The sequence below is a fragment of the Gymnoscopelus microlampas genome, assembly GCF_963454915.1.
Source record: "Gymnoscopelus microlampas genome assembly, chromosome: 3".
Taxonomy (NCBI): domain Eukaryota; kingdom Metazoa; phylum Chordata; class Actinopteri; order Myctophiformes; family Myctophidae; genus Gymnoscopelus; species Gymnoscopelus microlampas.
This window is the reverse complement of record NC_139940.1, coordinates 48242277-48260043: the sequence shown is the minus strand read 5'-3', so window position 1 is coordinate 48260043 and position 17767 is coordinate 48242277. Positions and strand designations below refer to the sequence as shown.

Here is a 17767-nt window from a genome sequence, read left to right as displayed (position 1 = left end):
ATAACAACAACAATTATGAAATCCTCCTGGACTACCCTTTATCTTAAAATGTTATAGATCTCTCCCTGTACTCCCATTATAGTTAACTAAAACAACAAAATAACAACAACAAAAATAGAACAAATAAACAAAACAAAACATTATAACGGCCCACAAAAAAAGTTTGGAAACGTAACTTTGGTCGATTATTTCTCCCCTTTAATAACACCAATTGGTATTGTGTTTTATATCATGTTTTATTGTTGATTAGTCACCTTTACAATGAAGTACAGATTTTAAGGATCGGGCATTCATGGAATGAGCAACACAGCTAAACGTGTGGGTAGTGCCCCCCAACAAAATGTCCAAATCCCCCAATATGTTTCTGTTGGTAATCGCTCTTGTTTTGAGCGACCGGCCAGCACACACCTGCTGAGAGGTGACTGGCACCTAAGCATGGGTTCTGCAACTTTGTTGAGTTTGTGTAATTTCTATGCTCCAAGCAGCAACACTGCCTCTATGGAAAGATGCCACGTTTGTCCCTTCAGGATAAGGCCCATGGTGCAATAGACCAAGTGGAAGCCGGTGTTCCGTTATGCAGAGTGGCAGCATTATTTGGTGTCAGCCCTGGTACCATTTACAAACTTAGGACCAAGTTCTGTGAGACTGGTGAAGTCAAAGGAAGACAACAACCCAAGAAGACCGGTTCCTCACCCTTGCTTCTCTGAGGAACCATAGGTTTTCTTCCAGAGATTTACAGGTAAGCTTTCCACAACGGTAGCTATCAAAGACAGATGTAAAAGTTGCAGGACCCATGCTCAGCACATGCCAGCAAATAATACCTGCTTAAGTAAATCGTATATGAACAGAGCTATATCAGTTTGTGTGCATCAGCAAGGGCTTGTGTTGCCTTGTTGCTGCTTATTCTGGTTGCTGTTGGAGGCGGAGCTGTGTGTGTGTGTGTGTGTGTGTGTGTGTGTGTGTGTGTGTGTGTGTGTGTGTGTGTGTGTGTGTGTGTGTGTGTGTGTGTGTGTGTGTGTGTGTGTGTGTTTGTGTGTGTATGAGGAGCCAAGCCAATATTTTTTTTGATGGCGACAACCTCACTTTTTTTTCTTGTTTCTTGATTTTACCTCACTTGTTTCTTGAATTTAAAAAAAAAGTCATATCTTTTGAATGCCACTGCACGTCCCCAATAGCACCTTCCCGCGACCCCACTTTGGGTCGCGACCCATAGTTTGAGAACTGCTGCTATAGACACTTCCAGCCTCACTTTTCAGGTCCCGTCATACGCAGGCGGTGCCAGAAATCGGGTCATTACGCCAGGGGGTGTGCTATCCCTCCGGTTGCTCCAGCGAGCCAGCAGCCATGGGGTTACCAACCCATAGGCAGCCTGTACCAGAACCCTGCTACTGTGCTGCAAGCTGCAGGTGGACAGCTAACAGCCACCCCGTGACTGTGCTGCAAGCTTCAGGTGTGAGACAGCTAACAGCCACCCTGTGACTCTGCTGCAAGCTGCAGGTGTGAGACAGCTAACAGCCACCCTGTGACTCTGCTGCAAGCTGCAGGTGTGAGACAGCTAATAGCCACCATGACAGCCAATTTTGCCCTTCCAGAACAGTCAAAAGTTGATCTGGCTGCCCTACAAGCTGCTGATCCCTCGATGGGTGCTCTCTTCCGTTATAGCAGGAAAAATGGATGCCTGGGCACACTGAGAAGCAAGGCCTCCCTTCTGAAACCCTGGGTCTCCAGAAGCAGTGAGATCCTCTCACCCTCGAGGACACGCTGCTGCACAGGGTGTACAGAAGGCCAGACGGAAGGGGGAAAGTCCATCAGCTGTTACTTCCGTTGGGGTCTGAGGGAGGAGGTGTTCCGCCAGCTACACTGCAACCGGGCGGGAGTGGCTCAGGGGTAGAGTGGCTGGTAGAGCGGCCGGATGGCAACCGCGAGGTTCCCAGTTCGATCCCGGGCTCCCCCAGATTTAGTGTCGAAGTGTCCCTGAGCAAGATGCTGAACCCCTAATTACTCCCGATGAGCAGGTTGGTGATTTGCATCATAGATATAGAAACCTAGATACCTCATTGGCCTCTGCAGTTTGTAACCGGTATCGCGGTCGTCATTTTACAGGAGCCAAGCTATACCATTCAAAGTGACTACTGGCCAATCACAGCGCGTTGACTACTGGCCAATAACAGCGCGTTGACTACTGGCCAATCACAGCGCGTCTAACTGACTTTTGCTGCACGGCTGCCTCTTACAAAAATACCCGCCCCCACCTTCCTCTGATTTGCCTACCGAACGCCCCCTTCTGTCGGACAATCAAACAATGGTGCAAACGATGCAGCCCCTCAAGGGACACATGGGCCCCCACCATCCATCAGGTCACCCCTTAAACCAGGTGGCTGTGTTCTCCAGCTCTTTAACAGAAACATAAAATGCATTTTCAGGTCAGGATACCAATTTGATCCAATCAGGAGAGATAACTCACACAGGATACAGATTAAACAAGTGAAAATGGAAGTGATGACACAAAGCAATGAGCAGACAAAATCATAACTGGAACAATGTAAAATGTAAGCTGATGAATGGGTACGCTCTCCTGATTGGTTGAAAATGCAACCCATCTGAAAATGTAGGGAGACCCCTGTTACTGAACAAATACACTATAGCAATGATTGCTATCAGGTTGTTTGTAATGTGTTTTTGTCTGAACCCCTGTAAGACGGATTGATTGATTGGCATGGCATCAGCGAATGGGAATCCTTTTCAAATATGGTAAACAAATGAACAAAATGAATAAACGCTCTACAGCAATGATCAGACTATAGTGCTTTAATAAAAAATAAACGTTTTGTTTTGACCCAAAAAATATCACTTACTCTTACTCTTCCTTTAATATCAATCACCAACAGAATCAGTAAACTGATTAAGAAGGCCAGACACAATGTGGGGGTGGACCTGGACTCCCTGTCGGTAGTGTTTGAGAGGAGGATGCTGTCCGTTGCATGAACCCATCAAGACGAGCATTAATTTATCAACCTACAATGACAGCATGACAGCACTTGGCAAATGTAACTTTGTTTTTCTTGACATCCAATCTTTTCTTCCTCACGCCATCGCTACGTGTCACTTATTTATGGATGCCAGTTTCCTTCTCATTTACACCAGTTGTATAACCAGTTACAATTGTGTTTTATTTTATTTTATGCAGCTACAGGACAACAACTATAACAAAACAGCATGTACTAGTTCAGAAATAATACCATTTCCCACCTGCTGTAAAAATACACCAGAGATATTCAAAAGAACAAAAAAAGAATCCAAAGAAAATAAATAAATGAAAAAAGTAATTGAAAGAACACGGCCCCTCATGTATTAGGAGGGCAGTATGAGTCACCAGAACCAAGGACAGGTGTTTCGATTAGTCTATCATGGTTAAAATGGAGTTTGAAGTCACAATGGGTTTTATATTTTACAGTTTATCAGTGTCTGATGAAATTAATATTGAATATCTAAATACCGAATCAAGCAACTTAAAAATGTGTTCAACAAAACCTGCGTATATGTTAAAATTACCCCAAACGTCTTTGAAAGTGAAATATACCTTTAAGAATCACTGATCAAGAAAGACAAAAAAAACACTGACCAATGTACCCCTGCAATGTTCTACTGCTCATGGTGTGTGTGTGTGTGTGTGTGTGTGTGTGTGTGTGTGTGTGTGTGTGTGTGTGTGTGTGTGTGTGTGTGTGTGTGTGTGTGTGTGTGTGTGTGTGTGTGTGTGTGTGTGTGTGTGTGTGTGCCAACCCCATCATGACAAGCATTTATGCAACAACAACATTAATTGATCAGCCTACAATGACAGCAATTGGCAAAGCTTACTTTTTCTTGCCATCCAATCTCCCCCATCGTTCTATCATGTTTCGGGGTTAGGTTTCTTCCGCATGCCTTCCATATTTGTTCCCATGATAGAACACTAGTGACTTATTTTTTGGTGTCAGCTTCCTGGTTTTATTTTACAGGACAACAGCATTTACGTATAGTTCAAAGGGTATGGTGCTTTCGCCTCACAGCTAGTAGGTCCTGGGTTCGATTCACGCCAGGGACGCTGTGGGCGCTGGGGGCGTGTTCTCTCCTCCACGTCATCGGCGCCCATACCCTAGGTGGGGTTGGTGAAAGGGCCTACTCTGTGTGGAGTTTGCATGTTCTCCCCGTGTCTCCTAGGGTAGTTAATACCCTCACAAAAACATGTAGTAATCCTGGTCACTATACTGCCTCCCCCTGGTCAGCCGGGGCGCCTGATGGAGGAGAAGGGAACTGGTTGGAATAACGTGTTCCTTCCTGTCCAACCAGGGAAACTCCCCCCTGTCGGGTGATAAGAAGCGGCCTGCTTGCTCCTCATGCATTGAAGGAGGCATGAGCTTCAGCTTGGGCTCTCCCTAGGCTGATTACATAGGCAATTGGCACTGGGTGAAAAAATGTGGGTTACAAAATCGTGGGATAAAAATTATTTAAAAAAAAAGAAAAAAAAAAGGGTGAGGTCTAAAAGTCTGTCCGGGTGGGTATATTTCTGCATTATAGGCCTAAGCTCAGAAATAATACATTTCCCACCTAAATACACAATACACATAATCTAAATCAAATTGTATTAAAGACTAGGAAAATGTTATTGCACCGTAATCCAGAATGTATTTGTCAAGAATGTGCATTTGAAGTTAGTTGACAATAGTGTTCAAAGTGTTGTAACTATATACACATTTAACTAATGAGTAATTGTTATTGATAATCAGCATGAAAAAAAAGATGGAAATCAAATGTTGTGTTTCATAAATTACTACTAGTTTTGGGCGTGAAGCAGCTCAGCTAATTGGGTTCTAGATTGGTGGGTTAGCCTGCTTGCTTGCTCATACAAGGCAATATTTTTTACTGAATAGTTTGTTGATTCAGTAATGGCCTTTTTTCTTTTTCTTTCTTTCTTTCTTTTTGGTATTAAAAAGGTCTTAAAAGTCCTTACATTTTCACCTCACTGTTATCTGTGGACCCCCCAAATTCTTGTGGGTACCCCGTGATTTAAACCACTATTTAAATTATTATCTCTACCAGGCAAAGGGGGGAGGGTTTGTTTGCCCCTGTGTGTGTGTGTGTGTGTGTGTGTGTGTGTGTGTGTGTGTGTGTGTGTGTGTGTGTGTGTGCGTGCGTGCGTGCGTGCGTGCGTGCGTGCGTGCGTGCGTGCGTGCGTGTGTGTGTGTCTTTTTTATTTCACTTTATTGTCTCCGCCAGGCTGAAAGGCATGGCGAGAGAGTATGTTTTACCCCCTGTCCGTCCGTCTGTCCGTGTGTGTCCGTCCGTCCGTCCGTCCGTCCGTCCGTCCGTCCGTCCGTCCATCCGTCCGTCTGTGGACAGCTAACCGTTGCCTTGATCGCAGCAAAACTGTGCACACACTCTCCCTGGATGAGAATTCCGAACTTCTGCCCCAAATTTTTCACATGGGCCTTTTATAGCGCCACCAGGAGACCAATTTTGGCAAAACATATTTTTTGACAGTACTCCTACAGATTTTCTGTGGATGACGGATGCTGTGTCTGATTGCCGTGAAAGACCTAAGAATAAATGGCACCATTTTCACATTGGCCTATTATAGCGCCACCAGGAGGCCAGAATAACGTACCTGACCTGGCGGAGACCTGTGCTCCGAGGAGCACTTTTTCTAGTTTGTTCTCTGTTCATCTGCTGCCTTGTTCTCCTGCTCGAGTTCCTGTTTTTGAAGAGTATGTCTGAATTTGACTTCTGCCCTTTGAGGTGTTTCTTAGTTTTTCTTCAGCAAAGAGTTTTCCCAAAACAAACCTGTAAGGCTTCTTCTTGGCCTCAATCACAAAACCCATCTAACCCCTGCTCATGTTGCTAGGATTGGATGGCTTAGGGTTGAGGACAGAGTACAGTAACTTGCTATGGGCCTGGTCTTCAAGATACACCACAACATTGGGATCCCCCTGTATTTGTCAAAATACTTCCAAAATGTTAATGAAGTCCATGATCATAACACCAGAGGCAGCTCCACAAATCATGTTCAAACCAGATTTGGCTCAACTAAGGGAATGAACTCGTTCTCATGCTATTCATCAAAAATGTGAAATGCCCTACCAAAAGGAGTAAAGGAGTGTAAAACCCTACTCACTTTCAAAACTGCCCTAAAGATACACCTTCAGGAGGCTGTAATTCTAAAATGGCCCCAGTCCAAGTCTTAACCTACCCCAAGTCCTAACCTACCCCCCTACCCCCCCCCCCCCTTTTCTCGTGCTTCTCTTGTACATATTTTTCACTCTTCATACCAGTAACCTATAAACTGATTGTAGGACATTCTGTATAGTAGCGTGTATATCTGTCTGTCTCTTATATGTCATCATGATTTGTGTGCATGGGGATCTCATCTTAAACAAGCTCAGTGCTTAATGAGTCTTCCAGTTTAGTAGACCTTGTATTGTGATTCTGTACTTCCATGTACTATTATTCTCATGTCTTACTAAATAAAGTACATCAATCAATCAATCAGTTTTACAACTTGTGACAGTGTCATGCCTGAAAGTAAGCACTGAGTGCCGCTATAGAACAAATTATAACATTTTCTCACAAATGCAAGAGGCAGACAAACTACTGTAACAGCGAAGTTATGTACAAACATTTATAATGGATCAAAGTTATGTACAAAGGAGAGTACAAACACACAAGCACACACACACCACACACACACACACACACACACACACACACACACACACACACACACACACACACACACACACACACACACACACACACACACACACACACACACAGATAATCGGCTGACAAGGTCAAAGGGCAAGTTCAACATCAGTAATTTGTGAGGAATGGAGAGATGTAGAACAAGGGGTTTGCACACCCAGACACATTGTTATCACATTTCCATTGTTTTGTTTGTTATGATATTTGTCAGGCACATTATGATCTTATATGTATTTGAACAGGTGTCCACTGATACAAAAGCCCCAAGAACACAGCCTATAATGTACTGTATTTCACAACTGTCTGTAGTGTTAATATACAGTAAAGGCATGATGCCTAATGTATCTAAATGTTAACCACAGCAAAAAAGCTATATTTTGGGGTAAACTGGAAAGCCAGTAGAAGCTGATATTCAGGACCCCCTGTTGAAGACCCCTAGGTTACAGAGTTGGAGACATCACAGCTAGTTTGTTGGAGATTAGACAACAGGGTGTTGTTGGGTACAGTACTAAACTTGTCATTAATTAATGGTGCTTTACAATGTGCATTACATTCACCCATTAACCCACATACATTCACATATTCACAAACCGACGGCGGAGGAAACCGCTAGGTTTAAGGGAAGGGAAGACCCTTTGGGAAGACCCTTTGCTAAACCCAAAGCGATTGTGCAATACTAGCTTAGCAACCATTGCTAAACTGGCATATGTTCCATCACCTGTCATAGCTGTCAATGTTATTACGCCCGCACACACAAAATCATTTGTTGGTCAGTTGGAGGGTGCATTTTTCACCCCTTTTCCCAATTCCCTAGCTGAAATCTGTACTTAAACTACAAGGCTGCATGGCTGTGTTGTTGAACACATACTGTATACTAGTGGGGTACCAATTGGCAAAAGTAACGATACGAAGCGGATACAAGCGCCAAATGTTGCTTGAGGCTTCTGTAGGACCTACTGATGGATTCTAGCCTTGGGATCCAAACTTTATTTTGAAAATTATCCATACAATTATCCATATCAATATCCATAAAAAAAACAGGCCGATTCACTTTTTGCCTCCAAATATTCAAAGATTTGCACACATTTTCACTGATGTGGAGTCTCGCTACGAGACCGCCTGCCAGGTAAGTCCCGCACCATGGAGAGACAGTGGATGAGAGACAGAGAGAGGACCAGGAGACATCGCTGCAGCCTAGGCCGCGTCATTGAGGGGCGGTACCTACCAATCTACCTGATGAATCAACCCCAACTCAGCATACCTGCGTGACCGGCCGGGCGTTGGCTACAAACACTCGCCTCTCTGTCTCAATCCTCACTGGCTCTCCTTGGTGAACAGACGGGTGGTCAGGCGATAAGCGATACACTCCACTATTTCCCTTCTAAATGATGATTGACAAGTGAAATGATTTCTAAAAGTCTCTATCTTTATATTATAGGAAACTGTATGGAACATGTGTAAACAAGGACCTGAATGTGACGAATGGACTGGGCCCCCCTACCCAGGAGAGTAAAAGTCACTAAAAGTGTAAACCAATACCTGAAGTATTTGACGAGCGGGCTGGAACCCCCGTTGAATGGTATCAAAACGTATCAAACAATACCTAAATATCTGACGACTGGACTGGGCCCCAAACCTGGGAAGAACCTCTGTTGAAGTTATTCATTATTATTAGATACCCACCTTATGATTTGTATGTTTAACCAGTACCCTGTGCAATATTATACATACCCATATATGGGCTTGTACCACCACTGTCTGAATCTTGGCTTTGATCAATACCCCAAACTGTTTTCTTTTTTTTTTTCAATAATAGCAGATCTACAAGTTCATAGCGTGACACTCGTGCCACGCTATGAGTTTGTATATCTGCTATTTTTTCAATAGCCAAAGAAATCTTAAAATGACAAAGATGTGTTCCCGGACTGAATGGGTTAATAATACCCAGAGACAGTGTCTGGTTTACTAACCAGATGAGATCATAACTGACCCTACCTTGTTGAACCTATAGTATAGTGTCTGCAACATCTTTGTTTTACCCGTTAAGACCAAGACATCGATGTTTTCCCGGGTTTTAATGGGTTAACTTCAATAAACCTACGCTGCTGTCTGGTGCGTATCGGATAAAGAAGAGTCTGCTGAAGCTCTGGGTACTTTGAGTCATTTCTTTAGATCATGTTAAAGCCACAATCTGGGATTTATTTGAATTAATTCAATGTTATTTCATCAGTCTATGGTAGAGTACAGTATGTTATAGCACAGATTGGAAGTGGCCTCCCTGCTCTTGCATTGAGAACTGTCAACCCTGGTGTCGGGTATGGACACCAACTGGACTTGAAAATGTCAACACGTTATTTGAAGAAGACAACGCGACTGATTGGATTGCACACTAGATGACAGTGGCACCATCTTTAATGTAGTTCAGACACCGTTGCACCATCTTTATCGTAGTTCAGACACCGTTGCACCATCTTTATCGTAGTTCAGACTCCGTTGCACCATCTTTATTGCTGCAATTACCTCTCACTGTCGGTAGCTGCATACAACCTGCAGATTGTAGCTTTATTTAAATGTCTGCCTTTACCCAGCTTCCACTGATGGTATCAGAGTCGATGTAAGGCTAGTGTTTCCCTCCGACAAGCCAAACACTTGAACTCATTAAGAGGTTTGTTTAGTCCAAACCTGTGTTAAACCTCTGTCAGTCTATTTATTATCAGCTTTAAAAAACAAAGGAAAAGGTAATTTGAGATGAACTGTCCTGTTGAGCACAATATGTATGTATGTCTTGTATCTGGTTGAGCCCTGTAAAGCTGACAGAGGTGGTGTAATTTGAGTGATTGGACTAATCATGATTTATTTATTTATTAGGAACATTGGGCTGATCTCGTAAAGATGGCCCTTGAGCCCAAACTCTTCTTTCTTACACAGTGCCAACTGTCTCGTTCTCAATTGCTTGATACACATTTATTGACTATTAAAACACATTTGCGATGAATGTGTTTCAGTCACAGGCTGTGCTGGAATGGAGAATGTCCCTTGCAAACGTTCTTTACCAGAATAATCTCCCTGTAATGCAATTCAAATACTGTATTCAAACAGAACCTGGTGTGTGGTGTCTGTGAACATGTGAAGTGGTGATAAACAGTCCAATAACAGGAAGAGATAAGCTAGTTCTGACTGAAAACTCTCACACGGCAAAATCCTGTGTTAATGTAACACCTTGTAATGATGTATGAATAATTTCTCATGAACATGTCATAGTTAAACTAATACTGCAGATGTTGTTGTGTCTACTGGCTGTGGTATCCATGACAACAGGCGTTGACGTTGCACTGTGGCTCTAGAACAATGTAGTGGATAGTTGATGTATTTCTTCATCAGTACTCCTTACTAACCACTAGAGACTCTCATTTATGTTTTTCTTGTTGTTTTTTAAACATTAATACACCATCAATTAATTGCCAAATTAAATATAATCTCTCTCTCTCTCTCTCTCTCTCTCTCTCTCTCTCTCTCTCTCTCTCTCTCTCTCTCTCTCTCTCTCTCTTGTAATGTATGTATGTATGTATGTATGTACAGTATGTATGTGCATGAGTGTGTGCATGCAGGTGTGGCTAAAAGGATAAAAGGTTCTGTGTGTTTGTCACTATCTTGACCTCTGCCCCTGCCCTGTGTGTCATTCCATGTCTGTGCCCAGTGTGTTCTTCTCGGCCCCTCCCCTCTGCGTGGCCTTGATTGAGAGACTGGTTCCACCTGGCCACCCAGCTGTGTGTGTCTGAGTTAATGAGACAGCCAGAGAGTATGTGAAGTGTGTTCAGTAATGCTGCTGTTGTGTTGAAGAGTATTTCTGATCTTGCCATTTGTCCTTTGAGGTTTACAGACATTTATAATGGATCAAATATGTACACACGAGTGTTTATAATGGACAGTGGACACAGTGATAATGGATCAAAGTTTGCAATGCTCAGCATTAGGCTATGTGCAGCAGACAGTGTTAAATGTAGGCTAACAAAATAAAACAAAATTAAACAAATAGGTTCAAATGAGCATTATAGTTACACACATTGATTTGAACAGGTGTCTTTCACTGATACATAGTATTTTAAAGTATAAAAACACTATAATATACTGTATTTTACAACTGTCTGTAGTGTTAATATACAGTAAAATCATGTTGCCTAATGGGAAACTGAAAAGCCAGTAATGATGTTCAACCTGATACAGGACATGAGCTTTCTGTCTGTCTGTCCATAATTCTGGCCATCTGTCGAGCAGCATAAGTTAGAGAAGTATTTTAAGAACATATTTCTTTAATTAATAATTAATTAATTAATTAATTTTAATAAATTAATGAAGCAATATTACACCAGAAGGTGTGCATTATCTTGAGTATTGACACAACAGTGATGAGGTCAGGAAATAAGCCATTGTGCTTTTATGAGCGATCTAGTTTAGAGGACCTGGTATTGTGAATTGTACTTCCATATACTGTTTCCATGTCTTTTCTAAATAAAGTATTCAATCAATCGAAAAAAGGAGGCAGAGCCTTATTGAAGAATGATGTGGATCTACAGTGTGTCTGTTGTGTTGTTGTTGTGGTTGTTGAAGGTTGCTAGTTGTGACATATGGTGACTGTATTAGTTCATATGATTGGCTTGGTGGAAACACTTCTGTCTATGTAGGCCTATTCCTCATGGCCTTTTTATTTCTTTCTGTCTTTTCGGTGGGCTCTATTTTTCTTTCTCTCGTAGGGAGGGCTTTATACAAATACGTTGTTGACTATTCTTATTGCTTTTAACGTAGAATATCATGTAACAATAACATTATCTGCTTCCTGGCAACATACAAAATGTGAGATGTAAAATAGAGTGTAGGCCCGTGCACGCACCCACATGCGTTTTGCGTTTGTAGATCTGCTACGTTTGCTGCTTGAATTTGAATCCTGAACAGTGACCGTTTTGGACATATGAGGTTTCCACCCGACAGACACGATATGTAAAATATGTCCAAATCAAATCAAACTTGGTAGGTTACTAGTATTGGTGTAACAACCCAAGACGAAGGCAGCTATGCTGGAGGTATGGATGGGCTTTACCAGAACATTGAAATAATGAATTCACCTCGTTTGCGTTTGTTTATGAGTTTAAAGTATGATTTTGAGACAGTTTTGCCACACAATGAGTGAATGAGAGTAAGTAATCGTTACTATCTGCACCTCTGTTGTTGGCTCCAAACAAAAGACAGCAGAAACAACAACAAAAACAACACAACTTAGCATCAAAGCAAGCTGGCAATAATAATAACCTAAGCAAAGACTAAATAAAAGATTACGTCACCCTTGGTCCACAGACAACTGTGCAAGAATTCACTCTGAAAAACTCCTAAACCAACGAGACCAGAAGGATTGTGATATTTCATTGGTTGATCAAGATAAAGGTGAGTGGTATTTGATTGGATAATGTTAAATAATTTGTGGTATTGTACTGTATAGTATGGCCCAATCATTGGATGTTCATCCTACTGAGAAGGAAATATTATGTTTAATAATTGTGTTTATTGTGAATAATCTACTGTTGTGTACACAGGGAGGATTCATGTATAGTTGATGTTTGAATAGAAGTGCTTGTCAGTATCACCTTGTTTTTTCATTATTGAGTTAAATTAGTTATGACACACATTAAATGTGTGTCATAACTAATTTCCGTGTTTTTCATATCCTTCTTGACATCAAATGTTTATGTCAAGAAGGATATGAAAAACCTTCATTGATCAGTGTGTTTTCTTACAAAACGGAAGATAAGATATTTTTAAAGCACTTTTATAAGCATTGAGGCTACATATATTCTATTTTTGTATGAATATACTTCATCATTGATCATTCACATATTTCTATATTTACTAAATAACTATGTAATGATTTATTTGGGACTTGAACCTTGAAGAAGCAGACACAGATTTGCAATTTAATGCTCAAATCATCATTTATTTGTTACCATATTATACAGTATTTGTTTATTTTTTCAGAAGAGAGAAATATAAAAATGGTTAATGATTAGTTAGATTAGATTAATCATAGCATAGCATATTTATGAAACCTACGCACCAAATAAAAATCATACGATTAGAAAATGGAATATATTGGAGTCAGTTAAAGATGTCCACTGGTTCACTCCACTAGCTTGTCCCCTGAAGATCCAAAGCAAAGAGAAAAACACAAAAACAAATGTAATCCACTTTAACATTATTGAAATGTCAGCACTTAAGATCCTTGTATTTCATAAAATACAGTTTTTCTCATTGTTGTTCTTGATACTCACAGGTGATTGGTCCAATGGTGATGGGTTTAAAGGGTACAGGTGTGGAAACGGAGCGACGACGCCTCCCTGAGCAAACCTTTGAATGGTGAAGGAATAGCAGTAAGCACACAGTTTGCTACTGACTTAACTGTCTGGTGTGAAACAGCAGAGTGAGGAAAGAAAGTGTGAAACTTACAGGAGAACATGAGGAGGCTCTCTGGTCACACAGGTGGAGGCTGCAGTGAAGGTAGATATCTCTGTAGTCTCCATGGAACAGGAAGAGCAGGGCAGAGAAACGAGCCTGGAGGGAAGAGCCGCTCTCATCCACTTTCACCTGACGACGGTTGATAGAACACCTGGAGAAAAGAAGGGTCACGTTGTAGGCTCATCCGTCATTTTTTTCTTTTTAGTTAAAGGATTTTAAATTCATACAAAGACACTGAACTAATAATATACAGTCTTCACATTATAGATGCTAAGCTATTGTACACTCATGCGACATCACTGTTGCATCCAACATTCTTCTCTTTTCATAAGGATTTTACATTCATACAAAGACTCTGGACTGAGACTTCACATAGTTGATATCACAAACCCATACCCACTCCCACTCAACTCTCCCTTTCATTGTTTGTTTATTGTGACACAAACCATCTGCTGAGGCTGAAGAATGAAACATACTTGTTTTGAATGAGGAAGTGTCTCATGAGGTCATCAGGGTTGGAGGAGTGAGTGGCGTAGCAGTCGTCCAGAACGACCACAAACCTTGGATCTGTTTCTCCTACAGATACTCCTACATACAGGGCAGAGCCCACTGGTAGGGTGACTGGGCCTGCTGGGTAAGGCTCTGTGTAGTTGGAGTTTTGGAACAAGGACATGGAGGTGTTGGTTGGTGAACCCACACCTGACGTGCCACCTTTAAGCCTGTCAAGGAAACATGGCATTTAACACATTAAGACCTGAGGCCGATTCTACAAATGTCTTCTAAATCCCAACAGTTTTCTGAAAAACGTATGTCAGTGCTCAAAACCTTTTCATGTCAAGGACCCCCCAAAAGTATATGTAATTAGCCACGGACCCCCATCTGAAAATTCTTTGTTCCAGGGTCCCCCATAGCAAAGATTTGAGTTAAAAATGTTTGCTTTAAACATATTTATTATAGGTCTATGCAAAGATTTGCACAATTTATTAAAACAAATAGAAAAATAGCAGCATCTAGAAGCTCATAGCGCGGCACAAAGTGACGCGCTATGAGATAGTATATCTGCTATTTTTCAATAGTCAAAGTTTGAAGCGCAAACTAAGACCTGGCTTGGAATGAATTCAATATTAAGGGTCAACATTAAGTATGGATAAAATGTGGCATACAAATAGTTTCTGTAGCCTGGATGAAAATATGACAGCAGAGAAACTAATTGAAGCCAGAAATGTAATAAACTAGTCTTGTATGGCAGCAAGTAGAGGCTATAACAATGGCAGATTAATTGATAAAGAAAAATGTGAAAATAGATTAGGCCTACTTACTGAAGGTTTGGTCTGATAGCCACATCTAGGCTGGTCTCTGTGTCCAGAGGATATACACAGGAGAAGGGAAAACTCTCAGGAAGTGAGATGTTATTTGCAGAGTAGATAAATACACTGTTGGAGTAGATGGCATGGGTGTTGTTGGTCTGAAAGACAGAGGTTACAGTAACTGATTGGTCAGTCCAGTGAATCATCTAGCCACCTGGAAACAAAGTACCAATATCCACCTCATAATTAAACAGAAAGACAGACACAAATAATAAAAAACAACAACAAAAACTATCTATGGTGTTAACTCCTTTAACCTTTGTGCAACCACAGAGTAAGTTTGGATTCCAACTCTATATATATATTGTACTGTGACCAACAGCATCACTGTGGCAGCCACAGCAAAAAAGAAACACTTTACAGATGTATAACAGCAACAAGTTATCAGACAAATCCTCACCGTCAATATGTTCCCACAGGTGTCAGCCTGACGTTCCACTTGGTGCCACACCGTTCCATCACGCTCTGTGAAAGATGAGCACCGCGGGTCGGCCAGGTGACCAGAGGATCCATTCAGACCAGAGGATTGCAGACCAGTCAGCAGCAGACCAATCTGGATTTGACTCTGACCACAAATGAGTTCAGAGGTTGAAGCTGGAGGTGGTTGAGTGACAGTAGTTGAAGGGGGTTGAGTGACAGTAGTTGAAGGGGGTTGAGTGACAGGTTGAGGATACTTTGATGATAAATCTAGGGAGGTAAAAGCCAGGTTTGAGAGTTATTACAGCACATCTTTAACAAAGCATTCAAGCCTACATCACCAAATAAGCTTTGTAATAATATTACAGATGAGTATTTTATAAATGATTCTACAACACCACTTTACCTGCACAATAGGCTGCATTACAGCCGCTTGGTGGTAGAAGCTTGTAGACGTAGTAGTTCCGACAGTTCTTGACATGGATGGGAGGTGTACTAAATGTACAACAGTTACCATTCCACTTACCGCAGGTTTTGCGCTGTACAATTCTATCAGACACTGCAGGATGAGACTGTTTCATCCATAGAGGAGCATGCGTTCCACACATACGTTCTTCCACACATGTCTCTGGCATCTGGGCACTGCTTTGCCCCAGGAACATTCGATACCACCCTTGCCAGTTGACTTTTCGGTCACATTTACCAATGTACCCATGATCTATTGCTCTCCAGGCATCATTCAGTACTGTGTAGTGATCACAGGGATCTACACAGCGAGAGTTGATACAGTCCTGACCTAAAGGACAAACTACATTGCCACAGGAGAACCGAACAACAGATCTTTTGGCCCTGGAGGGAGGCCTGAGGCACTCAAAGGAGCCAGGTGTGTTCACACAGACCTGAGACACATGGGTGCAGGGTGCGTCAGAAAGGGAGCACTCATCAATATCCACACAGCCTTTCTCTGGTGACCATCTGTAACCTTGGTGACAACAGGAGGAATCACTGCAGAACTTTACATCGTAACAGGTGAGGCCATCACCGACAAAGCCATCTTTACAGACACAGGAGACTGATTGGCTGAAGAAGGTGTCGCCTCTCTCTGGTTTGACGAGAGACTCCAGGCATTTAGCCTGATCATGACATGATTCACAGCTGAGGAAAGTTGTGCCTGTGAAAGGAATGAGTCATTCAACACATCAGGCTATTCATTATGGCAGTTGTGAACATTATATAATAATAATGATAACATTATTATTGTTATTATTGTCATTACCCTTATTTTATTTAAGAGAAGTCATTTTAATGAAACAAGCAAACTGTACAGATTTGACCAAACATTCTATTCACACACACACACACACATACGCACGCACACACGCACGCACGCACGCACACACGCACACACACACACACACACACACACACACACACACACACACACACACACAATTTGAGTAAAGGTACTTTAAGTACTTAAAAGTAACTAAAGTGACTAAAAAGTAACTATAGTAGGTAAAAAGTAATCATAGTGAGTACAATTATTTATAAGCAAATAAATTGAGTAAAAATACTCAATAAGTTGTTAAAATTAGTAAACATATTTCAATAAAATTAGTAAAATACATTAAAGCACTTAAAATGTGTAAAAAATACTTAATAGAATACACAATCTGTAAAAAATAATAAGTTGTTAAACTGAGTAAAAAGTACTTAAAAGTACAACAAGTGCGTAAAAATACGAAAAGTACATGCATAAAGTCAAAAATATCTTACAGTATTTGAAATTTGTAAAAATACTTAAAAGTATTAAAAGTCAGAGCATCCTTGAAATTAATGGACAGGGATTTAAAATTGTTCTTCTAGTTCATATATATATCTTAATGAACTCATAAAGGCACCGCTTACCTCACACTGGGTGCGATTTTTTATTTCAAAGTTAATTCCAGGCATAGGAGCAGAGAACATGAAGCCCCTTTTACAAAACTCAATGTCTGTTTATGTAATAGGAGTACCAACCAGGACACCCATCTAATATTAATGTTAAACATCATATCTATACCAATAAGAGGACATTAGAGACAGCTTACCTGGACTGTTTCCAGTAACATTCTGTATGAACAGAACTAACAGAACAGCTGACACTCTCATGGTCCACATCCTGGAGATCTGACACAAACCTGTTGAAAATATACAAAACATGTTAGAGAGACTACAACATCACAAAGGAAAAAGAAGATAGAATGTAAATGTAGAAAATGGACAAAATATGTTATTATACAGAAATCTTTGGGTGCCAACTATCCTTACCTTACCTTGCAGAGGTTGTGTGTTAAGATTCAACCTGGAGTTGAGAATTTATAGGCCTCTAGAGCTCAACAGTGACTGCCCACTTTTTGAACATCTCCATTTCCGGAAGTGACGTTCCGTGATTGATGGCTGGGGAGGTGACATAACAAAAAGATGTGAAAAACTGGCATCGTCTTTAGTTCCGATAAGGCGATAAGCAACTAGAAAACCTCAGACCACCTCAGAATACCTATGCAGTAAAAAGGTTGTTGGTGTCATTTAAGTATGTTAGAAATTACCTTGTCTAATTAAAAGCAGGCATAGAGCTGAGTCATGTCTACACGTATCTCATTACAAGGTGTGGGTCACTGGGTGCTATCATCCATGCAGTCAAGCAGTACAATTCTGTTGAAGCTCATAACAACAACAATTATGAAATCCTCCTGGACTACCCTTTA

General features: G+C 41.2%; 1 protein-coding gene across 5 annotated transcripts in view; it reads right to left on the bottom strand.

Moving 5' to 3' along the window:
* The window catches only part of LOC311041455 (uromodulin-like), a 59900-nt gene extending 42685 nt beyond the window's left edge, over positions 1-17215 (bottom strand). For 2 of the 5 annotated variants that reach the window (XM_084051833.1, XM_084051834.1), the window contains exons 1-3: positions 17111-17215; positions 15427-16191; positions 15219-15290 (exon numbers count right to left, since the gene is read on the bottom strand). In XM_084051833.1, coding sequence (XP_083907959.1) covers positions 15219-15290; positions 15427-16191; positions 17111-17180 — 907 coding nt within the window. In that variant the 5' untranslated portion in view covers positions 17181-17215. Of the gene's footprint in view, positions 1-12720; positions 12922-13052; positions 13129-13227; positions 13388-13712; positions 13956-14555; positions 14702-15003; positions 15291-15426; positions 16192-17110 lie in introns of those variants that run through there. The other 3 variants (XM_084051835.1, XM_084051837.1, XM_084051836.1) reach the window with 3 other exon arrangements.
* Between the last annotated feature and the right edge of the window lie 552 nt (positions 17216-17767).